The sequence below is a fragment of the Tenrec ecaudatus genome, chromosome 1 (assembly GCF_050624435.1).
Source record: "Tenrec ecaudatus isolate mTenEca1 chromosome 1, mTenEca1.hap1, whole genome shotgun sequence".
NCBI classification, from domain to species: Eukaryota; Metazoa; Chordata; class Mammalia; order Afrosoricida; family Tenrecidae; genus Tenrec; species Tenrec ecaudatus.
Genome location: NC_134530.1, coordinates 160,825,978 through 160,849,976, shown reverse-complemented (window position 1 = coordinate 160,849,976; position 23,999 = coordinate 160,825,978). Strand labels below are relative to the sequence as shown.

Here is a 23,999-nt window from a genome sequence, read left to right as displayed (position 1 = left end):
GACACCCAGGAGAACGGGCTGTACGAACGTGGGCCAGACCCTTCCCTCCCCGCAGGCAGGTTTCTTTGTCTGTAGAGGACAAGCAGTACAGGGGGTCTCTGGGCCCACGGGTTTTCATACTCGTGATCTGGCAAAACCCAGTGGGACACAGATGCCCAGGTACACACTCGTACAGGCGATGTGAACATGTGAACAGCCAGCCTCTCTCCATCCCGCCACTCAGGCGAGAACCCGTCTGGCTCCATCTCGGGCTTGTCCCCAGCCTCCGGGATGGGGACCCGCGTGGCAGCCTCTCCCTCCCGAGCCCTCTGCCTCTGTGCAGCCTCTGCCCCGCTCCTTGCCTGGCAGAGGGCGGCTGGCTTCCCTGTGTGGCCCCTGCCCCAGGCATTGAGTCTTCATGGCCTCCAACTCACCCTGCACCCACCCACGGGGAGTTGGGCTCGAGGAGGTGGGGCATGATGGAAGCCCCTTGGGCGGGAAGCAGGTGCTGTGAGGCAGTGGGGACCCCTGTGTCCCCAAGGGGGAGGGATGCAACTGGGGCTTTTCAACTTGAAGGGCTGTGCAGGTGTCCTTTCTGCAGCTTCTTTCTTGGCCCCCACAGAGCAGCCACTCCTAGCTCCCTCCTTGGCACACCCCTCCACCAAGAAAGGCAGCCAGATCCACAGCCCCTTGCTGAGCAGCACGATCTTACTTCCCCTTCCTTACTGCAAGGGAAGAAACGGCCAGCTGAGCCAGTTGGAGACCAGGAAAAAGCCGTGCGGTGCTGGGATGGGGGGGTGCTGCAGAAGAGGGGTCAGGCTGACCACCTTCTCATTCCCTCTTTCAGCACAAATTGAAGTGATCCCTTGCAAAATCTGTGGGGACAAATCATCTGGGATCCACTACGGGGTCATCACCTGTGAGGGGTGCAAGGTGAGTTAGGGGTGGCCTTCAGGCGGGCGAGCACACCCACGCAGTCTCTGCAGAGGTGGGGACGCACGAGAAGGAACTTCAGGCCTGCCTTCCACTAGGCTCAGGACGGTCTCCCGCAGGGAGTTGTGTGTGGGGTGGGGGGACCCTGACCTGACAGCCCCCGGCTCAGGGACGGCTTAGCTGCACTGGAGAAGTAACTGCAGGAGGAGGACAGAGCCAGAGTTGCCGGGAAGCCGGACCCTGTGGGGTGGTGGTCCTAGGGACTGAGTGAGCCTGGCTGGGATGGGCATGGAGTCTCCCTCCGTCTGCCTCGTCCAGGGTTTCTTCCGCCGGAGCCAGCAGTGCAACGTGGCCTACTCCTGCACCCGGCAGCAGAACTGCCCCATCGACCGCACGAGCCGCAACCGGTGCCAGCACTGCCGCCTGCAGAAATGCCTGGCCCTGGGCATGTCCCGAGATGGTAAGGCCGTGAGCCAGCAGCCACTCGGGTTTTCCCAAGGCCCCCAGGGAGGCAGCCTGGCCCCTGAGCCAGCCAAACTGCTCCCCCTTGATCAGCTCCCCACTCTCCCCTCTTGTCCCACACTGCCCACCGTGGGCAGGGGAGGGTCACACCAGGAAAGTTCTTGGGGTCCTCCATGTTAGGCTCTGGCGGTCCACAGCCACCCAGAAATGCCTTGGAAGACTGGCCTGGAGATCTCCTTCCAGAAGGTCACAGCTTGAGCCCTCTGGGACGGCTGTCCTCCACAGACAGGGGTGGGCATGAGCCCCTTAGCAACTCCACGGCAACTCCGAGCACAGAGCAGGCCAGCTCGGCCTTTGCCCCACGCCTCAGGGCGCCTCCTCTCTTCTTCCTTGGGATGAAGTGCCCTCCCTCCACCTGCCCTCTGGCCCAGATTCCATCCGGTGTCCAAACCTTTCCCTCCTGCTCCCTGCCTCTAGCTCCTCTCCCTTCCTGGGCACTGGTCTGTGGCTGGCATGGAGCCAGAGGCGGCTAGAGAACCACCGGGAGGCACGGAGGGTGGGGAGGGGAGGGCTGGCGTTCCTGGTGTCTTCATCCACCTTCCTCACCACCATCACCACCACCTTGGACAGCCCCTTCTCCCCACCCCCACCCACCACACAAGGAGCCCAGGGCGGTGGGGGAGGCCGGGGGAGGCATGAGGTGAGGGGGGAGTCAGAAGGAGCCTGTCAGCACTTTTCAGTGCCCAAAATAACAGAGCGAAAGGAAGCTCGCAGGGGTGCCGAGGGGCTGTGCCCCCACACCTGGGAGGGGTGGGGGTGGGGGGCAAAAAGGCAGGAAAGAACCAGCAGAAGAGGATGTTCAGAAGCAAGCCGCGGAGTCTGGGTTGGGCTGTGGTGAGTATCTAGGTCACCCGGGAGCTGCAGGCCTGACCACAGGGAGACCTATGTTCTCTGCACCCCTCTTCCTCCGGCCCTCCCAGACGGGAGGTGACCCCAATACAGCCCGAGGGCCTCCACTTGACCACCCCCAGCCCGAGGGCATTCCTAGAACATGACCCCTGGCAGAAGCCAGTTTAGAGCTAGAGGTGTGGACTGGGGGAGTTGGGGAGGGGCTGAGATGAGCAGGGATCTGAGCAGACCCCTCCCCACCCCACCCACCCCACCCCCAACAGAAAGGTGGGACTGGCCAGGATACCTGGAGCTCCCTGAGGGGCAGCTCTGGGGAAGTTCTGCGCACAGTCAGCCATTCAAGGGGCACCAAGTGAATCCCCAGATGGTCGCAATGTCGCCAGTTGTCCCTGGCCTGTGCCATGTTCTCCTGCCTCAAAAAACTGAGCCCTTGAACCTGTTTCAGCTGTCAAGTTCGGCCGCATGTCCAAGAAGCAGAGGGACAGCCTGCATGCGGAAGTGCAGAAACAACTGCAGAGGCAGCAGCAGCAGCAGCAGCGGAATCAAGTGGCCAAGACCCCTCCTGCCGGGGCCCAGGGAGCAGACACCCTCACCTACACCCCTGGGCTCCCAGACAGACAGCTGCCCCTGGGTGCCTCACCTGACCTTCCCGAGGCCTCTGCCTGTCCCCCTGGCCTCCTGAGAGGCCCAGGCTCGGGGCCTTCATATTCCAGCCACTTGGTGAAGGCAGGGCTCAACGGGGCTTCGTACCACCTTGACTACAGCCCTGAGCGGTGCAAGGCCGAGGCCAGAGAGGGCTTCTACAGCACGGGCAGCCAGCTGCCCCCTGACCGATGTGGACTTCGCTTTGAAGAACCCAGACATCCTGGGCTGGGGGAACTAGGGCGGGGCCTGGATGGCAGTAGCCCCAGTTTCCGTGGCACCCCTGAGACACCCTATGCCTCCCTGACGGAGATCGGTGAGCAACTGGGGAGGGGGAGGGGGTCATGAAGGTGAGGGAAGGGCTTCCAAAAGGGGGACCTTGAGCAGCACCCCATGCATTCATGAGTCGGCGGGAGCTTAGGGTTCCTCAACAAGAAGGGAGGGAGGATGCAGAGTGGGGGTAGCCGGGGCTGAGACGTCCCTTGTAAGGGCAGGGGTTAGGGGCTGGCCACGATCACACTCCTGCCTTCCTCCCCGGGCCCAGAGCACCTGGTGCAGAACGTGTGTAAGTCGTACCGAGAAACGTGTCAACTGCGGCTGGAAGACCTACTAGGGCAGCGCCCCAACATCTTCTCACGGGAGGAGGTGACCAGCTACCAGAGGAAGGTGAGGTGGGGGACATGCCAGGAAAGGTGGACACCCACCGCCAGTAGGAGGGTCCAAAGACGCCTCCAGGTACACAAAAGTGGACTCAGGTGAGCCCGGGTGTCACAGACGGGTGTCACAGACAGGTGTCTGTGTCCCCACCCACCTAAAGTATGGTGGTGTGTGTGCATTTGTGCATGTGTGTGTGTGTGTGTGTGTGTGTGTGAGAGAGAGAGAGAGAGAGAGAGAGAGAGAGAGAGAGAGAGAGAGAGAGAGAGAGAGAGAGGAGAGACCAGTGGTTTCAATCTTCCTAATGCCTCAACCCTTTCATACAGTTCCTCATGTTGAAGTGACCCAACCATACAATTATTTTCATTGCTACTTCATAACTATCATTTTGCTACTGTTATGAATCGGGTGCCCTGTGAAAAGGTTGTTTGGCCCCCAAAGGGGTCACAACCCACAGGTGGAGAACCGCAGGTCTAAACCCTGGCAGATCGGTGAGCTTTACTTAAAATTTCGCCCAATCTCTCTCCTCCCTATCAACAATAACAATCACTGTAATTCTGTAACCACTGGCCGAGCACCCCGTCCCTACCAGGCACTGTGCTGGATGCTTTCCATAAACTGTCTGGGGCCCTTACACCAACCAAGCGAGGCGCTGGTGTTTAGTCCTGTTGTAACTGACTGGGAAGCCTAGCCGAGCTGACAAGACTTACCAGAGGCCGCAATGCTCATGCTGTCTCCTAGCATGCTCTGCCGGGACCCGTTGGGCAGTGGGAGCATTCACTCGGTGCTCAGCAGGGCTTTGCACTTGTCCTTCCTGGTTCTGACCTGGCTGAGCCAGACCAGAAGTTACAGCCTGCGAATACCTGGAAGAGCAGCCACGACTGGGAACATTACGGTTTGAGGCCCTGCTGGAAACTTATATGTCCTTTTTAGGAAGCATGGGCTGCATATGGAATGTACAGCAACCAGAGTTCTTGACTGGCAGAGTCTGAAACAACAGGCCTCAATGTTCTGAACGTGTCACGCTGCACAGTCCTGGCAAGAATCCCATCATCAGGCTCCTTATAGGGCCCACTGGGCCTCTTCTTCACCAGGGTTGACCTGGAATTGCGCACGTCCCAGTTTCGCACATGCATATCTGTCTCGGGCTCGTTCTTCAGCCACGAGTGAACGGATCCAGCCAGTTCCGCATACCTCCTTGTTTAGACGTCGGGCTATTCTTCCCACCCTTGGCAAGAACGCCTGCTCTTGGAGGGCAGATCTCTACCCCGTAGGCTTTGCCCCTAGCTGAGCTGCTCGGTGGCCGACTGCGTGTGCATTCATGCCAAGAATGTGCTGGGGAAGACCCGTGGTGACAGTGTAAGTGCTGGGAAGGCTTTTGGGGCATGGGGGCATGCAGGGTGACCATGGCCACTCCTTCTCCACAGTCCATGTGGGAGATGTGGGAGCACTGTGCCCACCGCCTCACCGAGGCCATCCAGTATGTGGTGGAGTTCGCCAAGAGGCTGGTGGGCTTCATGGAGCTCTGCCAGAATGACCAGATCGTGCTGCTGAAAGCAGGTTCGGGGATGGCCGGTTCAGCACGGGAAGGGGCTGGGCTCGTGGAAGGAGGTGGCCTGAGGAAGCAGGGACATCAAGGGGTGGGGCGGGGGTGCTGAGGAAGCAGGGGAGACGAGCGCTGGACAGGAAAGGTTCCCCTCTTTCCTGACACTATCCCTGTCCCTGTTTTTCCTCACGGCCAGGAGCCATGGAAGTGGTGCTGGTCAGGATGTGCCGGGCCTACAACGCCGACAACCACACCGTCTTCTTTGAAGGCAAATACGGAGGCGTGGAGCTGTTCCGAGCCTTGGGTGAGGGGCACGGGGGAATGAGAAAGCAGAGGGCACTGGCTGTCATCTCAGCCACCTCGTTCATTCTTCCCCGTTTCCACCCGCACCCCCCAGGCTGCAGCGAGCTCATCAGCGCCATCTTTGACTTCTCCCACTCCCTGAGTGCCTTACGTTTTTCTGAGGACGAGATTGCCCTCTACACTGCCCTGGTTCTCATCAATGCCAGTGAGTGGGGCTGGGCTCGGGGCTGGGCCATTCAGGCATGGGGGACATTGAGGACCCTGGCCCATGGGGCTGGGGAAGGGAGACAAAAACCACTGCCATCCAGTGGGTTCGAACTGCTGACCTTGTGGTTAGACCAAGGCGTCACCAACTACGCCAGCACGGTTGTGCAGCGTCGGCCCTTAGGAAGTGGTTAGGACTGGGGAATCGCTTTAAATAGCAGTCTGAGCCCCACCCAGCATTGCTGCCTAGGGAGCGAGTGGGGGTCTCGTGGCCATTCAGAGCGGCCTCTGGGAGAGGAAGAGTGGCAGAGGCGGGGGTGCGTGTGGAGAACAGGCCTGCGGCGCTGTGTCACTGAACCAGCTGAGGCTGCACTTCGGAGCGGCCTGGAAAGCTTCTGAGGCTGCTGATGCCAGGGCCGCCCCTTCACAGAGACCTCTGGGTACTTGGTCGGGGACTGGGGTGGAAGGGGGTGGAGGGCAGCCTGGGCACCCACAGAGTTTCAGAAGCCCCCAGGTGATTGTCATGTACTGCCCGGGTAAACTCATTTTAAGATGGCATGCCTGGAGCGGAGTTCCTGGGCGAGCGAGAGAGAGCAGTTAGCCTCAAGGTTGGAGGCTCGAGTCTACTAGGAGGCACCTCAGGAGAATGGCCTGGGGGACCCCTTCTGAAAAGTCCGGCATCCAGCACCCCGACGCGAGCGCTGTCCTATCCTGACGCGCCTGGGGTCGCTGTGCGTCAGAGTTGAGTCGGACTTGAGGGCAGCTGGGGAGGAAATGACTGCGGGACATTCCCTCCAAGGAATGGGGTGGGCTGGGCTGACCCAGCCAACTGCCAAATATACACAGAGAATCTGGGGAGAGTCAGGTGGGGGGGGGGTTGCTGCCTTGAGCTTGAAGGTCAAGATTATCAATCTCCTGGCTCGGCCATGTGTATAGACTGAGACGTGCCCCCAAGCCTGGAAATAAGCACTTGAAAGAGCATAAAGGGGTTGTGCAGCAGGAAGAGACGAGGCCGGCTGGCAATCTTATGGAGCTGGGGTGAAAGGTGGCTAGTGTGTTGGGACAGCCACAGAAAGCAGTGGAGCCCTGGTGCAGGCCTGGGGGACCGGTGGGGGGGGAGCTTCACTGAGGCCACCTCCCGTCTGGGGTCATTGTGGCTGGAAGAGGTGCTCTCTTCCAATGGCTCCCCCACCCACCTCTCCCCACACACAGCCCTGAAATAGCAGGAAAGGGCGGTGTGCACTCAGGGCACCCGGGAGAAAGCTGTTTGGAGCTGGGGAATGGGAATTCTCATCCCTTTTGTACCTCCTTTAGTTTTTCTTATAAACCGCTAGCCAAGCCCAGGGCCCCAGAGCTTACCATAATCAAATGCAAAACCCACACACCCTGCCGCTGATGGGAAGGCCTCTGTCTAGCACAAATGGACCCCAAGATGTGTCTCGGGGTGGAAGTTTCATGTCTGTGCTCTCTCTTGTCCCGGCGATGGGCCCATCTGTCCTTCAGGCCGGCCCGGGCTCCAAGATATCAGGAAAGTGGAGCAGCTACAGTGCAACCTCGAGCGGGCCTTCCACCATCATCTCTGCAGGACGCACCGCCAAGGCATCCTGGCAAAGGTAAGGGCGGTCCCGGGGTAGAAGAGGCCGGGCCTGGCCAAGTCTGTGACATCAGGGCTTACAAGGGCAGGGTCTGGAGGGACAGAGGAGGGGACGCCTGTGGGTTACACTGGGTTTGGGCGCTTGCCACCGCAGTGGGAACATTCCGCCCAGTGGCAAATGGAGAGCCTGGGATTGGGAGGGGCCTCTGGGGAGCAATTCCATTTAATAAGCCAGCGCTTAGCCAGCACCTGCTTCTACGTGGCGCTGTGGAAAGATACAGAGATGCTGGTTCTCACCCCCACGCAGAGTTCAGCATCTCCTAAGAAGAAAAGCCGCCTGTACCAGTGGGTAGTGTCGAGCAAAAAGTGCCGTGTGATGCAATCACGGTGTAATCAGCTAAGTGCTTTTGCAGATACAAAGGGGCTGCAAAAAGCTCGTGGAAACAAAATCCATTTGCTTTTCATTCCATGTGTTCCATGAACTTTAAGAAACACCCTCGTACGCTCTCTCGCCCTCAATGACAACCCAGCCAGCAGGTCAGGCGCTGCGGTCTCTCTGCAGCTGATAAGGAGGCTGCACGGACCTGTCCAAGTAGCTATGTGCAAGATGTAATCCCAGTGCCCTGTCCACCATATCCCTCCACGCCCGGGATGTTGCTGTGATAGGAGACTTCGGGGGACGCCATGAGAGCATGCAATAGAAATAATAATAATTTGGGGGTAAAAGGGGAGAACTATAAATGCTTCCTGGGCAAAGTAGCAGTTAAGACAGGCCAGAAGAAATGCAGCGGTTCTGGTGGCGTGATGGTTAAGTGCGTTGCTGCCAACCAAAGGGTCGGTAGTTTGACCTCAGCAGCTGCTCCAGATGTGCTGGCCTGATGCTGTGGAGTACAGGCTGGGAAACCCTCTGGGGAAGCTCCACTCTCTCCCGTGGGGGTCACTGTGAGTCAGCATCAACTCAGCAACAATGGGTTTGGAGTCCGGGGTTTATGGAAGATGGAAGATTTTTTACCAGGCATCAGTGGGGACGGGACAAGCATCCCGGGTTGAAGGGGCCAATCTGAATGAAGGGAAAAGGTCAAAAGCACACAGAGAGAATCAAGCTCGTGGTACATCGTGACTGAGGTTTAGGCTCCAAGAGCTGGGCTAGATTGATGGGGAAAGATGAGGAGCCGAGGGTAAGCCCGAAAATGAGGTCAGGGGAAAATCACAGAGGACTTTCAATGCCGACAGGAGTTGGGGCTGTATTTGCAGGCAGTGGGCTGTACCAGAGGCTAGGGCAATGAGAGGGCCAGCGCTGCGATTTAGGCGACTTAATTTGGAGCCAGCCCACAGGGACTACTGATGTCACCACGCAAGCCATCTCTGTTGGGGCCTTGCTTCGTGCCAGGCACTGTGCGAGGTGCTGAGGAAATAAAAACGGGGTCAACAACAAGGCTGCCTGTGCTCATAAGAACTCCCAGTCTGGCAGGAGGCCTGGAGGAGGAGGAGGAGAGACTGGAAACTGGGGGAGCAATTAGAGAGCAAATTGGGTTGGCTCCACCCTCAAATGTTATTACCGAGTTAGTCCAGCTGCTCCCAGTCCCTGGGAGGACTATTAGGGAGGCTCCCTGCTCCACCCTTCCCAGCCCTGCAGCAGCCACCCTGGCTACTGCCGTCACCCAGCGCAACTCCAAGTCAAACCAAACCAAACCAAACGTATTCCCATCGAGTCGATGCCCACGCACAGAGAGCCCACAGGACAGGGTAGATTAGAACAGCCCCCCCACCCCCGTGTTCCTGAGACCGTAACTGTCCGTGGGGCTTAAAGACACATCTTTCTCCCTCGGAGTGGCTGACCGTGCCTCGGAGTGGTTTTGAACTGTTGTCCTTGCAGTTAGCAGCCCAATGCATAACCACTTGGCCACGATGGCTTCTTCCAAGTAAAACAGCGGGGATGAAAAGACATGAGTTCAAGAGAAGCCAAGGGCTCCCCCTGCCTCAGCTCCCCAGGCTGCTCCTCTTCTAAGCCGCTTAGCTGGGGGCGGAGGGTGGGGTAGGGTGCTGGTGAGAGGGATTTTCAAGCTTCACTTGGTTATATAGGAATGGGCTGCAGGTAAATGGTGATCCTAGCTCTTCCCCAGTGAGTTTTTCCTTTGTTTCTACAGCCTCTGCCGCTCTTTCATTTCCCCTCCGGCAGAGAGCTGCCAGCAGGAGTTCCCTGCCTGCCATCCTGATCCCTGCTCTGAAATTCCGCTTCCTTCAAAGGGACAGTCAATGAGCATTTGCCAAGTGCTCAACACTGTGATGGGGACAGAGGACAGGGAGTTGTAGACACACACAACATACACACGCCCCAGTTCTCTGGAGTTTAAACGAGGGGGAGGCAGACAGTCGGATCCTTGCACTCTGATGTGGTGAGTGGAACGCAGAGAAACACCTTTAATCCAGGCCGACGTGCTTAGAGAAAGGTTCCTACAGGCATGAGCCCTTGAAGGTGTAGGAGAACCAGCCAAGCAAAGCAGAGCTGGACGGGTGCTCTGGGTCAGGGGAGTGGCATGTACCAGGGCAGAGACATCTCCCGGCCATTGCCATTCTGACTCCTGTGACCCTAGAGGACAGAGTGGAACTGCATCTGTGGGGTTCCGAGACTGTCACTGCATGGGAATAGAAAGCCTCATCTTTTCTCCTCTGAACTGTGCATGGTTCGAACTGCTAGCCTCATGGTTAGCAGGACAGCCTATAACACACTCAGAGTGTCACAGAAACGCACTCTACGGTGAGCATGACGTATGAGTTCGCAAGTCCTGCCTCACTCCTTGCCATCGAGTTGATGCTGACGCATAGCAAGGCGATAGGACAGAGTAGAATTGCCCCTGTGGGGTTCTGAGGCTTGACTCTTTATGGGGCCAGAAAGCCTTGTCTTTCTCCCTCAAAGTGGCTGGTAGTTCAAACCCGATAACCTAGCAGTTAGCAGTCCATATATAACCCACTACACCACCAAACCAAAAAACCCAAACTCATTGCCGCGGAGCCGATGCCAACTCATGGTGAGCATAAGAGAGGGTAGAACCGCTGCTGTGAGTTTCCGAGACCGCGTCTCTTTATGGGAGTAGAAAGCCCGTCTGTCCTCCTGCAGAGTGACTGATGGTTTCAAGAACTGACCAGCTCGACTTATCACCACTACGCCACCAGGGCTCCTTAAGGAGTCGGTAGCTGGACTCATTTTAGGAGCAGAGGAGCCTTACATCAACCCGCGCTTGAGCATGCACCTGTCCCACATCAGTTCTCACCTGTCTCCAGTTTGCTGAGCCCATCCGTGCCCCTCTTGGGTTGCCCCAGAAGTGCCCATGGGGGTGGGGGATGGCAAGAAGGGTTCTCTTAGCCCAGGAAGAAGGAAAGGACCTCCCGCCGTGGGGGGAGAGGGGGGGGCTTGGGCTGAAATGATGGCCCCGCCTTCCCTGTTCCCTGCTCCAGCTGCCGCCCAAGGGGAAGCTGCGGAGCCTGTGCAGCCAGCACATGGAAAAGCTGCAGACCTTCCAGCACCTGCACCCCATCGTGGTCCAAGCTGCCTTCCCCCCACTCTACAAGGAACTCTTCAGCACTGAAACGGAGGCCCAGTGACCTGCCCCAGCGCCCCTGACCCTCCTGCAGGGGCTGCCTTCCTCCTCAGCCTTTTCCTTTCCTGTGTCGCCTGGTGGGTGGTCTCCACAGGTTCTCTGGGCCTGAGCAAGTTTCAAGACTGGTTTCTGCCCACACTCTTGCCTGGCAGTGAGCTGGCTGGCGGGCGTGGATGGAGGGACACCAGCTCTGGTCTCAGCTCCGTTCTGTCTCCATTCCCACTTCGGCCCCAGCTTCAGGGAGGCGGGCAGGGACTGCAGGGGGCTGGGATAGAAGGGACCTCTAGAAGGGCCAAGGCGTCCTCAGGACAATCAGGGGGTGTCCAGGCCCCTCTGGATGAAGGCATCTCAAGTCTGGGCTCCAGAGCTACCAATGAACGAACGGGTCTTTGAAATACCTCATTGCCTCTCTCCCTGTGGGCTGTGTGCTGGGGAGACAGAGCCAGCTCGGAGGCCAGCCGGCTGCAGGGGGAGCCCAGAAGGAACTGTGTATACCATAACGCAAATCGGCATCTTCAGATTTCCTGCCTTCCTCCTTCCTCCCAGCCTGGCATCCACCTGCCCTGTTCCCAGGCCTTGGAAAAAAAAAAAAAGTCAGAAAACTAGATTTATGGAGGTGTGGAGGGTAAAGGGGGGGTTGAACATAAGGAACTGGGGTGGTGGGCTGATGGGCGTGGGGACTGGGAACATGGATGACCACATGCCTCAGGGAGGCGCATGCAGACGCAGCCCGCCGTGGTGCAGGTCGGCAGACGCAGCTAGTATCACACACGGGGTCTCTCATCCTTGGGGTCACTGCTCAGGGGAGCACAGGGGCTTCTGGGAAACCTGCAACTACGCAGCTCTGTAGACACCCCCAAATGTAACAGATACCCCCGCCTCGTGCCAGCAGTGAGAAGTCGAGTGGCCTCAGGGAAGGATTCCAACCTGAGGGACACCCCCACCCCCAAGCTTTCAGCCGTACTCCCGTCCACCAGTAGTTGGGATGGTGGGGGGGTGAACCCTTTCCCAGCCGCTAGGGCCATGTCCAACCACAAGCAGCCCCAAGCGGAGGAGGGATGGCTGGACACTGGCCAGGAGGCCAAGGACAGGTCCCTGGGGGACTTCCCCAGCCCTGCCCTCCAGCCGTGCCCCCAAGCTGAAAAAGGCCAAAGACATGGTCCCACCCTCTGACTGCTGAGAGGGGAAGGGCAGGGGAGAGGCCTGGTCTCCAGCCTGCTTGCTCTCTGGCCCCAGGACTCCCCTTATTTTCTAAATAGCTGTGAACCCTCCCTGCCCAGAGGGAGGGACAGCAGGGGGGAGGAGTGCTGTATTGTTGGTCTGGGGTCAGGGATCCAAGGGGTGCCATTCTTTATGAAAGAATTCTAGAGGTAGGGGGCGGCAGAGGGGCGCAGGAGGGAGTGTTGAAAAAACTGATCTACACTGTTGTCCCCCACACCCCACTTTCCAGCCGGCTAATCCATCCACATGGTAACTTCAGGAGGGTTCTATCCCCCACCCAGCTTCTCCCACTGAGGCTGAGAGAAAGGGACTCTGGCATGCCTGGTGGGGGAGCCTCTGCTAGGACTACCCAGCAGCAGCAGTGTCCCATGTCTGGGACGTCCCCGTGGAAGATCTCCCCTGGCAGGGGACTTCAGGCTGAGAGATTGCACAGGACCTCCGCACAGAGTGGGGGGGGAGGGGAAGAGGGGGACATTGGGGAGCACAGTCCTCTGGCAGGCTTGGCTGATGGGAGGGAGAGGTAGGAGAGCCCCTTGGAGCTTCCCAGGAGCCTCTGTTGGCGACAGTCCCCACCCCACCCCGCATCCCCACCCCCTTCGCCCACCGTAGCAGCTCCTGCTGCAGCCCTCCCTACCTGCTGGTCGCTTTATTTATTTATTTTGCACCAACAGGGTTGCTGCAGACTCATTCTCTCCTGGTTTAAAAAGAGAGAGAGGAGGAGGGAAAAAAAAGAGAGAGTAGAAATGCTTGCTGGCTCTCTCCCTCGGTCTGGTCCCTCTGTCTTGGCAGCAGCAGCTGCAGTAGCGGCAGTGGCCGCGGCGGGCAAGCAGTGAGGAGTGAGATGTGGGCCGGGAGGTGAGGGGCCAAGGGTGCGGCTCCGATGGGACAGGACCCCAAGCCCTGTGTGGATGTGGTGCCCAACTTGATGCCGCCCTCCTGCTTTTCCGGTAAGTGCCCCCAGCCCCTGTCCCAAGGCGGCAGCTGCTCTCTCCCTGGGCACTCTCAGAGAGGAGGCCAGGCACAGGGTTGGTACCACTGCCACTAGCCCCACTGCCAGCCCCCCATCAATCGGGGTCCCCATAGGACTTTGAAGGGGAATCCCAGGGGCCCTCCCCTTGCTCACTTTGGCCTCGTCTCCCCACCACTCACTCTAGCTCTGGGGGTGGGCTGGGGGTTATTGACAATCAGAGTGAAAATTCCAAGTCTCCCTCTCCAAGAGCCCCCTCCCCACACAGGACCCCATGCCTCAGTTTGTTTGTTTTTTAAAGATGCCATCAGGGCTCAAATGTGTCTCTGGACACTACTTGGGGACAAGGAGAGGGAAGCTCTCATTCCTTGAGGGGGTGATGCTGCAGGCCCCCCCCCCCCCCAGGAAAGAAAGGAGCGAGTCTGATACTTCTTCCTGCAAAATGGAATGAAGCCAGTCCTGTCGCCATGGGGATTGGCAAGAAAAGTTTGTGATTAAATTAGCCACCTTATAAATATAGGCAGGAGGTAGGCCCTGGGCCCCCCAACCCCTGGCCCAGCAGGCTTTTCAGGCTGGGGAGAAACTCACAGGAGTGGGAAGGAGACTGGGTTACATGCTTGGGCGGCGCACTTCTGCTGGGCACAGGGCAAGGACAGACAGGAACTGCAGCAGCCCTGATGGAGAGCTAGCTGTCAGATGGGCTTCCCGGAAGGAGCACCAGGAGCGTGAGGGATGTTGGAGCATTTCTTTTCCAGGAGAGCCCTCAGCATGCTAGAGACACCTGTTAGGCTGGGGCAGAGGCAAGAGGAGGCAGGCCAGCAGCCTTCCCCCTCAGCCATTCTTTGTCAGTGACTCTGAGCCATGTCCACAGATCTCTCCGCCATCCCTTCTGCTGCTCTTTGGGCTTGCTCCTTCCATTTCCCCAGTGACTAGAGTTCTTGGAAGTGGCTACAGGGGAGCAGCCAGAACAACCCTTCTAGACTGGAGAGTGGGGAGGAAAGGGGCAGAAATCACACTGTCTTTTAAACCTACCACTACTAAGTACAATGGGGGGGGTGTTGGAAGCTGGCCCATGGGGCCCAGAGAGCCTGACAATGATGGTTCCTGCCCAATGGTGGTCAAGACCCACAGCTAGGGAGCACTCTCCCAGGGAGCACCAGCTGGTGCTGGCGCCTCCCTCTTTTTTAACCTTTCCTTGCCAATTATACTTTCCCTCCCCCTTCAGGCCCCTTGGCAGTGATCAGGGTGTGATGAGGGGCTCTCGCTGCCGGTGGGTGGGGCTCCTTCTCCCCCATCACCTCAATCAATCTTCATCTTTCTGATCCTGCCCTGGCTCCTGGTACCCAGGAAAAGCTTACTGTCCGTCAACAGGCTCTGCAGACCACCTATGGCCAGATAGTTCTTGTGCCAACCGAGAGCTCCCTTCCTGCCCACACCACAGCATCTGGTCAGAAAGGGCCTCTCCTTGCAGATTCGTGCTTCCTCGGTCCATATTCGGGCTCTTGAGTGTTGCTCAGGTAGCTGAGACCAAAAGGGGACAAAAGATCACCCTCAGACACAAACACTGGCCTTGAATCACAACTCCAGTGTGTCAGGGGACAGCTTAGTTAATTAACATAACATATTCACAAAGATAATGCTCTATATCCTGGTTTGATGCGTAGCCTCTGAGGGGGTTAAAAGTGCTGGAGTGGCCATCTAAGACATAATCACTGGCCTCCACTCATATGGAGCAAAAGAAATGAAGGAAACCGAAGGCTAAAAGAAGGTGGTCCATGGGACCACTAGCCCACATACCACAACCTCTTCTCACTTGAAACCAGAATAACCCGAGGTGCCCAGCTACCTCGACCAACTGTTTTGACCAGGGCCACTATAGAAGGTCCCAGATACAATGGGAGAGAAATAATAGAACACAAGTCAATTTCTTAAAAAAAAATCATTTTATTGAGGGCACATCCAAAGGCAAGACCTACCGAATTGATATAAACTAGACAAACCTCTGAGACTATCTCCCTAAGATGCCCTCTGGACTTGACGGCAAAGCTATTTCTTCAGGGCATCTTTCAGTCAGTCAAATAAGAGATTGGTTTAATCCAATAAATACCATCACCCATAAGTAAGGTGCTCCCTTAAACCAGGAACGGTCTGAGACAAAATTGTCAACCACCACCCAGAAACAAAGATGAGGAGGCAAGGAGGGGACGGGACGTAGATAATGGAAAAGCACTCAGAATGTAAGTCACGAGAATGCTGACATGAGTTAAAAATCCGTAACCAAGGGCACGGGACAATTTGTATAAAAATGGTTAAAAGGGGGAATGAATTTGCCATGTAAAAAATAAAATAAAATAAAAACAATTAAATACTGTTTAAAGTAAGGAAAAAGGATAATGTAAGGAGACAGACATGGATAATCACTGGAAGACAATGCACACCTGCCGTGTTGGGAAGTAATTTTCCTGTGATCTCCAAACACCGGTGGTGATATTGTTTTCTCCTTATGATGAAATGAAGACATTTCAAAGTTAACAGAACAACCTTCCACGAGTGAGGGATCTAAGAGAAGCCTAGGATTAAGAACTTAGTAACAAAACTCAAGACTTGGGCACCTCTCCCGCCCCTCACACAGTCCACCCTTTACCTAGAGGACAGAAGGGGCTTGCTCTTGAGGTTGTGGCTCCAGGGAAGGGATTCCCAGTCTCCCAGCCAACTGGTCCCCACATCCTGTCGTGGCTGATGTGTAGCTTGGCTGCCATCCATGCAGGCATTCTGGGAGATTGGATCTTGCTACTCCAGGGCCTGAGGCCTGGGCCAAGCGGGAGGAGGCAGAGGCAGTAGGTGGGGATTGTGGGGCAAGAAGGAGACCAAGGTCAGCCATGCCTGTTCCCAGCCCTGGATGACTTCAGTCAAGATAAGGGCCTGGGCCCAATCGGGACAGGGAGCTCAGGGCCAAGACCACACAACCCCCCAGAGCCTTCAGGAGCAAAGCTATGGGCAGACACAATGCAATATTCACCCTTCCGAACGAGGACGGGCAGAGAGCCCTTGCGGAGCTTGGAGACAGCAGATGTCAGGGAGAAAAGAGCTGAGCTTTTTATTTCCCCCTCCCACAGACACAGGGGAAAACTCGTTACCTCCCACTGCTGCTGAGTCAATTCCAACTCAGTAGTGACCCAAAGGGCAGAAAAGACCTGCCCCTTGGGTCTTCCAAGGTGGCCGATCTGATCTTTCTCCCCTGCAGAGCGGCTGGTGGGTCTGACCCGCTGATTCAATGTGTAGCCCCATGCTACCAGGTATCCTTCAGAATCCACTGCAGGGGACACAAAGTCACCTCCTAGGGGCTTCCATAAACCTTTCCCCACAGGGAGCAGGCTTGACTGGGGAGCTGCTGAGACTGGGGATGCCCTCCAGGGCTGGAAGGGAGAGAGAAACCCAGGTCCCCCAAAGCCAACCCAGCGGGCTCCTGCCAGTGAGGTGGTATACTCCTGTCTGCTCCTGTGTCCATTTGCTAGCCATGCCGAGATGGACAGGCCAATCTCTGCCCCCTCTGAGGCCCAGGGATACCCAACCAGGGTTAGCATCCTCTGAAGTCGCCTTCCAAACAGGGCAATGTCATCATCTGTTCCAGGACTGAAAAGGGGATGGACACCATCGCAGTCCCCCAGCCGGCCTGGCCCCGGGGACTGCCCCTCCTGCTCCTGCTCCTCCTGCCCGGGGCGGGCAGTGGTGGCTGCCCTACTGTGTGCGACTGTACCACCCAACCCCGCGCCGTGCTCTGTGCCCACAGGAGACTGGAGGCTGTGCCCGGGGGGCTCGCGCTGGACACGGAGCTCCTGGACCTGAGTGGGAATCGCCTGTGGGGCCTTCAGCGGGGCATGCTCTCGCGCCTGGGCCTGCTCCGGGCACTAGACCTCAGCTACAACCAGCTCTCAACCCTTGAGCCGGGGGCCTTCCACGGCCTGCAGAGCCTGCTCACCCTGAGGCTGCAGGGCAATCGGCTCCGAATCTTGGGGCCAGGGGTCTTCTCCGGCCTGTCTGCCCTCACACTGCTGGACCTCCGCCTCAACCAGATTGTCCTTTTCTTGGACGGGGCTTTTGGGGAGCTGGGCAGCCTCCAGCAGTTGGAGGTCGGGGATAACCACCTGGTATTCGTGGCCCCGGGGGCCTTTTCAGGGCTGGCTAAGCTGGGCACCCTCACCCTGGAGCGCTGCAACCTCAGCACGGTGCCCGGCCTGGCCCTGGCCCGCCTCCCGGGGCTGACGGCCCTGCGCCTTCGAGAACTGGACATCGGAAGGCTGCCGGCGGGGGCGCTTCGGGGGCTGGGGCAGCTGCGGGAGCTGGAGATCCACCACTGGCCACCGCTGGAGGCTCTGGAGCCTGGGAGCCTGCTGGGGCTGAACCTCAGCAGCCTGGCCATCACCCGCTGCAACCTGAGCTCCGTGCCCTCCCAGGCGCTGCACCACCTGAGCTTCCTCCGGGTGCTGGACCTCTCCCAGAACCCCATCTCGGCCATCCCCGCGCGGACGCTCAGCGCCCTGGTGCGGCTGCAGGAGCTCCGCCTGTCCGGGGCGTGCCTCACCTCCATCGCGGCCCATGCCTTCCACGGCTTGACCGCCTTTCACCTCCTGGACGTGGAAGACAACGCCCTCCAGACGCTGGAGGAAACCGCCTTCCCGGCCCCAGACAAGCTGGTCACCCTGCGCCTGTCCGGCAACCCCCTGACCTGCGACTGCCGTCTCCTCTGGCTGCTGCGGCTCCGGCGCCGGCTGGACTTCGGCTCGTCGCCTCCGGCCTGTGCCGGCCCCCAGCACGTCCAGGGCAAGAGCCTGCGTGACTTCTCGGACATCCTACCTCCCGGACACTTCACCTGCCAGCCGGCGCTCATCCGCAAGTCCGGGCCCCGATGGGTCATTGCAGAGGAAGGGGGCCATGCCGTCTTCTCCTGCTCTGGAGATGGGGACCCGGTCCCCACGGTTTCCTGGATGAGGCCCCAGGGGGCTTGGCTGGGAAGGGCTGGGAGGGTAAGGGTCCTGGAGGACGGGACCCTGGAGATCCGCTCCGTGCAGCTGCGGGATCGGGGCCCCTACGTCTGCATGGTCAGCAACGTAGCGGGGAACGATTCCCTGAGGACCTGGCTGGAGGTCATCCAGGTGGAACCACCCAACGGCACCCTCTCCGACCCCAACATCACCACGTCAGGGATCCCGGGCCCCTTCTCCCTGGATAGCCGCGGGGTGGCCATGGTACTGGCGGTGGGCTTCCTGCCCTTCCTCACCTCGGTGACCCTCTGCTTTGGCCTCATTGCCCTCTGGAGCAAGGGCAAGGGCCGGGTCAAACACCACATGACCTTTGATTTCGTGGCACCCCGGCCCTCGGGGGATAATAACTCTGGCGGCAACCGGGTCACTGCCAAGCTCTTCTGACCTTTGCTCTCAAACAGCGGCCAGGCAAGCCCGCTTGGGATGCCAAAGGGGAGGAGCAGGCAGAGACGGGGCTACTGTGATCATGAATCTCAAGTCCCCCCAGCACAGACCTCTGACATCTCCCGCCTGAGTCCAACCTTGGGCCATCACCGCCCGTCAGCAACCCTGTTGACACCACACTCACAGAGCTGCGCCCGGGCGTCAGTCTCAGCGCCAGGCTTTCCTCAGCATACCCCTAGGAGCTTGTCAGAAGTATACTGTTGCCAGCCCGTTCCATTACTCCAGGGGAGTCCTGCCTGCATCTCCCAGTCAGATCCATGCCCACCCCTCAACGCTCCCTGCCCCCCCACCCAGTGCCCAACCCCCTGAGGCTGAGAGCGGGGCTGAACGTGGGATGGGGAGCGGGGGTCTGAGAACACAGTGGTACCGTCTGCATGAGCCTCTGCGTCTCACATCATTAAACCTGCTGAAAGCCATGGCAGTAGCAGCCCAAACCACACGCGTGGTCTCTGGAGTTTTCTTTCCTTCCGTCTGTTTCTGCCCGGGGTTGTTGTCCAATCTTCCTGTCCCGCCCTTCCTGACCCCCCAACCGATCATGTACCCAATGGCTTACCTGACGAACAGTGGTTTCGGACCAAGGAGGCCGCCCTACAGTGTTCAGGGTGCCCATTGCCTGGTTTTAGGCTCAGCTCCTGTCCCTGGGGCCGGAGCAAGGCAGATCATCCGCCTCGCAGGGAATCCAGAGGCAGCAATCCGGGCCTAGGGCACCCCACCACAACCCCACGCCCACAGCTCCTCCCTCAGTCTTGTCTTTTCTGGATGGAATCTCATCATTCATTAGAGCTCCCAGGGGCCCTTGGGGAAAAGCAAGGAAAAATAAAGGAACCCCTAGGAAATGACAATCAGCAAGAATCTATTGCCAAAGGAGGGGCCCCAGGAGACAGCAGCGACCACATTCAGAGGAACAAGCCAGAGAAGAGGCCTCCAGACACCCCACCCCCACCACCACCCCAGCCCCCTCCCATGTAGGAACTGCCCTTGGCCTTCTGCAGCTTCCCTCGTTCCAAGCGCAGTGGGAAGCTGTCTCTGGATAGAGGTCGCTGTCTTAGGAGCTGCTGACTACCACTATTTGAGTGTGCTTCAAATGGAGGGCCACCAAGAGCCAGGAAGGAAAGCAGGTGGTGATGCTGAGCGCTCATGAGAGAGGGCAGGGCCTTCCCACGTCACCAGAGGGAGCGGAGTGCCAGGAGGAGCAAAGGAGTGGAGCGGGAGGAAGGATGAGCAGCAGAGGATCCGGCGGCCCTGGGGAGCCTTTCTCTCTGCAGCACCATCTGCCCAGTGTCCTTCGTTGTCCTCCACCCTCCAGAGCTCCCACCCAGCCGCCACCAAACAAAAATCGCTAACAGCATATGCTTCCCGGCTGATCCAGACTGCTCCTGTCCTTGCTCTGAGGAGACTCCACTCACGAGCACAGCCGGCTCAAACGGCCCGACAGCGCTGGGAAGATGAGCAGGGCCGGAGGGGAAAGTGGGAATCCAGCACTGTGGACAGAGGGGCTGGAGCCAATGCCACTGCTGAGAAATCAGGGTGGGTACCCCGGAGCCTCCAACCCTTCATCACACACACACACAGTCAACTGGCCTCCGGGCAACTTCCCACTCTCCCGGGAAGAAGGTGCCGGAAAGGTTTCCCCGGGCCATTGCCTTCCCATAAATCTTGCAGCGGCAGCTGATTGAGGTCCTGGGCGAGCAATTCTCCCTCCAGGTGCCTGCTCTGCAATGCAGTAAGGGCAGGGAACTGCGCAGTTCCCTGGAATCTTCTCCAGGAAGCCCCCTGTGCCATGGGGGGCAGACGCCGCATCGCCAGCAGGAAGACACTGCTGCCCGTGTCCCGAAGCAGCGGCACAGCAGTGCTGCCAACGGAAGTGTAACGAGTCACAAACGTAATTTCCAGTTTTCCAGCAGTCACATCAAAACAGTGGGAAAACAGGTGCAGTTAATTTTAGCAGTATCTTTTATTTAGGCCGAATGAATCCAAATGTACAAGTAAACCTGTCTTGGAAGTTGTACAACCAAAATGCTCCTTAGAACCGAGGCTAGCATGACTTGGCTTCGTGTACTTTGGGACATGTCATCAGGAGGGAACAATCCCTGGAGAAGGACATCCTGCCCAGTAAAGCAGCAGGTCAGGGGAAGAGAGGAAGACCCTTGGGGAGATGAATCGGTGCAAGGGCTGCAACACTGGGCCCAACATCACCCTCGTGAGGACAGCGTAAGCCCAGGCGGTGGTCTCTTCTGGTGTTCACAGGTCACAATGGAGCCAGCTCAACGGCATTCAATATCATCAAAGCCAATATAGTTTCAACATGTCATTTAATAAAATTATTTAAAAACAATCTCACATGATTATTTTCATACTAAATCTTGGGGCGGGGGGAACCCAAACCCATTGGTGTTGGGTTGTTTCTGATTCTCAGGACAAAGTAGGCCTGTCCTGTCAGATTTCCAAAGTTGTGAATCTTTATGGAAGTAGAATGCCAGACCTTTCTTCCTCAACTCAGTGAACTGCTGACCCCTGGGTGGCAGCTGAGCCCTTTAACCTCTGGGCCACCAGAACTCCCAAGTCTTTGAAACGCAGTACATATCTTACACTTCCAAAACATCTTACTTCGGTCATGACGTGTCCACCAGAAATACCTTATTGTTGAAAAAAGTTGATATACACACGCAAATTGTTCCAAACATTCTTAAAAGCGCCCCAAGAACTGACTCAAGTACTGGTTTAAAATTTTTAATTAAAATGGAATCCGTTACAATTTCCATTCCTTGGTCTCATTAGCCACCTTTCAAATCGTCCAATGTGCCCGGGGGTGGGGGTGGGAATGGGGGTGGGCGGCAGCTCTCTTGGGCAGCCAAGGCCCAGGCACCATAAAACTCTTGGTGAGTAGTTGAGTGGAAACTGCACAGCCAAGAGAATCCTGGAGAGCGATTCTACTCTGTCAACTAGGAGGCAAGGAACCACCATCAACTTGATTTGGGGGAGAACTACATTTGGAGGGGTTCTGATTTTGTTTTTAAACTATCTCTCATTTTCCTGTCACAGCCTTTCTAGACTGCCTCCGTGGGGTGAAACTGATCCACGGAGTGAGGCTACTGTGCTGAGCACTTCCACAACCTGGCATCAGCCAGTCCCTTCCCTTCCCTTAGAAGCCTGCGGTTAGCTCAGCTTCTGCTGCACAGGCTGTTACAGATCTGCGGAGGAGGTGACTGCAGCCAGGGCCAGGTGTGTGCGGGGTGTGCACACAGAGGTATTTAGTACCACGGACCGGGCAGGCCACTGAAGGCTCTGTCCAGAGGAGGACAGTGTGCGAGAGAGATAATGGCCAAGGGCCTATTCTTCAACAGCAGCCTTTGATATGCCGTCTTGTTTAATCCTCACCTCTACCCGGACCTGGTAAGGCAGGCAGGCAGGCATCAGAGCGGATGGAAAAGGTCAAAAGGTTACAATGCTTGCTTGGACACACAGTTGTGAGGGAGGGAGCTGCCTCTGAACTCAGCATTGACTCAAAACGCACAGCTCTAGTCACTGCAGGGCCTATCCTTCCCAAGACCTGACCTGTGAAAAAGGTGACAAGCCACCGGTCACCTCCCACCCCACCTGTCTGGTCAGCTCTTTGGTGGGGAAGAGGCATCGCTGTCTGTACTCACTGGCACTCACCCAGGTGTGTACGTGGTTCAGGATGGCAAGGGGATTTTGTTCCCATGCTGGGAGTCTCCTCCGTCCTCTCTGTCTCGCCCCCTAGTGTCCTAGCTGGCCCTACCTCAGGGACCAGGAAGGAGAAGGGGAAACTCCAGGGGTCAGCATCAACTCCCAGATGGCTGGACGGGATTGTCCTGCCACAGTAGCAAACGAAGGTTCCAGTTCTCCGATGTCCCGGGTTCTACCCTCAGCAGCCTGTGTGGAAGACAGGCTGCTCCGGGGCTTTCCAGCAGGGAACTTAAATCTGCCATCTGCGGGGATGTTTCAGATTCCAGAGGAATTTGGCTCTGTCCACCTGCTGCCCTTCCTCCAGCTCAGCATGACCTTCCTGAGATCATCCCATCCCTCCTTCTCCCGTTCTCTCTTCACTTCAGCATGGTCTCACCTGGGCTGGGGACACTTTGGCCTAATATACCCCTCTGTGTTTGGGTCCCTAACATTCTCGCTCCGATTCCTGACTGCTCTTTCATTCCCTTTGCTATGCTAGATGCCTCAGAGCGCCCGCTGCAAGGAAATGATTCTCGACTTTGAGTCAAGACGCCTTCTAGAATACCTCGTGCAAGCTATGAGCTCTTGAGAATTTGGGGTCAGCTATGCACAAAAATGTTCGTGTTGTCCTGTTGTTCTGAAGCGATCGCAGACTCCATGGAATGCATGTGGTGTGAGACACCTCAGGTGGCAGGGGAAACACTGCCACCTGAGGCCACCGGTGCTCCGAGCAGGGAGGCAAGGAGGAAGGGACGGGGAGGACCACACGGGAAGCAGCCAGGAGCACGGGTCAGAGCAAGTGGGAGGGTGGGCCCCGTAAGAAAACCCACTGTAATATTTGCCTCTAGCTTCTCGGTCCTCCACCCCCACCCCAGCCCCCACTAGCACCTCTCAGGCAGAGTGAGACACCTGCTTCAGAAGTGAGTTTGCTAGGGACTAAAACTAGACAGCATCTAAGGCCAGGGACTCCAGAGACCTCTTCCTCCAAAATGCTTTGTAAGGGGAACTAAACAGGAAAACTTGGAGTGGGGTCATAGATGAGCTGTAGTGGCCTTGTGGTTACATGTCTAGCTTGAATCCAAAAGGTGGACAGTTCAAAACTACCAGTTACTCCAAAGGAGAAAGATGGGGCTTTCTACCCCCATAAGCAGTGACAGTCTCAGAAACTTAGAGGGGCAGTTTATGAGTTGGCATCGACTCGATGGCAGTGAGTTTGAGGGGGTTTGTTTGTTGAGAGCTGGGTCACGGAGGAGGAGGAGGAAGGGGCGAGGGAAGTGTCTCTCCTAGGACACTGGCTACAACTTCATCACCCTGGTCTAAAAACTGAACAGCAAAATGCAGGGCACAAAGGTCCATGCCCCTAGTACTGGTTTCTGGGGGAGGAATGAATGAATGAATGAATTGAATGAATGGTTTGCCTATTGTCCAGCAAGGGATCTTCATGAGGCTGCCAAGGCTCTGGAGCCAGGTGGCCTGTGTTTGAGAACCCCTCACTGTCTGGCCCTCAAACCACCTCGACTTTCTACTTCAGCTCTATGAGTGGACACACCTGCCCCTTGAACTCTAGGGAACCCAGAACTTACAATACCTAGTTCCACTAACTACTTCCTGTTCAGAACACCCTTCAAAAAGAGACCAGGCTTCTAGAGGAGGAAGAAAAATCACAATTTACCGTTTCAGCTCCAACGCAAATCAAATCTTTCCACTCACATCTTTCCATTTTGATATGAGGTCTTATCAAGAGAATGAAATGACAAATCCCAAAGGCACAGTGGCTTGAGAATAAATCCATAATCATTTCACCCAAAGTTCT

The 23,999-nt window shown here is 57.2% G+C and overlaps 2 protein-coding genes across 2 annotated transcripts; both read left to right on the top strand.

Moving 5' to 3' along the window:
- The first annotated feature begins 768 nt into the window (after window positions 1-768).
- On the top strand, window positions 769-10,829 carry RORC (RAR related orphan receptor C). The gene is made up of 9 exons (XM_075540617.1): window positions 769-912; window positions 1,231-1,372; window positions 2,729-3,241; window positions 3,470-3,591; window positions 5,007-5,139; window positions 5,322-5,429; window positions 5,523-5,633; window positions 7,136-7,245; window positions 10,683-10,829. The coding sequence occupies exons 1-9, from the start codon at window positions 769-771 to the stop codon at window positions 10,827-10,829; spliced, it is 1,530 nt and encodes a 509-aa protein (XP_075396732.1).
- Window positions 10,830-16,657: 5,828 nt separating this feature from the next.
- LINGO4 (leucine rich repeat and Ig domain containing 4) lies at window positions 16,658-18,439 on the top strand. The gene has a single exon (XM_075540606.1). It carries the CDS (start codon window positions 16,658-16,660, stop codon window positions 18,437-18,439), a length of 1,782 nt encoding a protein of 593 aa, XP_075396721.1.
- The last annotated feature ends 5,560 nt before the right edge of the window (window positions 18,440-23,999 follow it).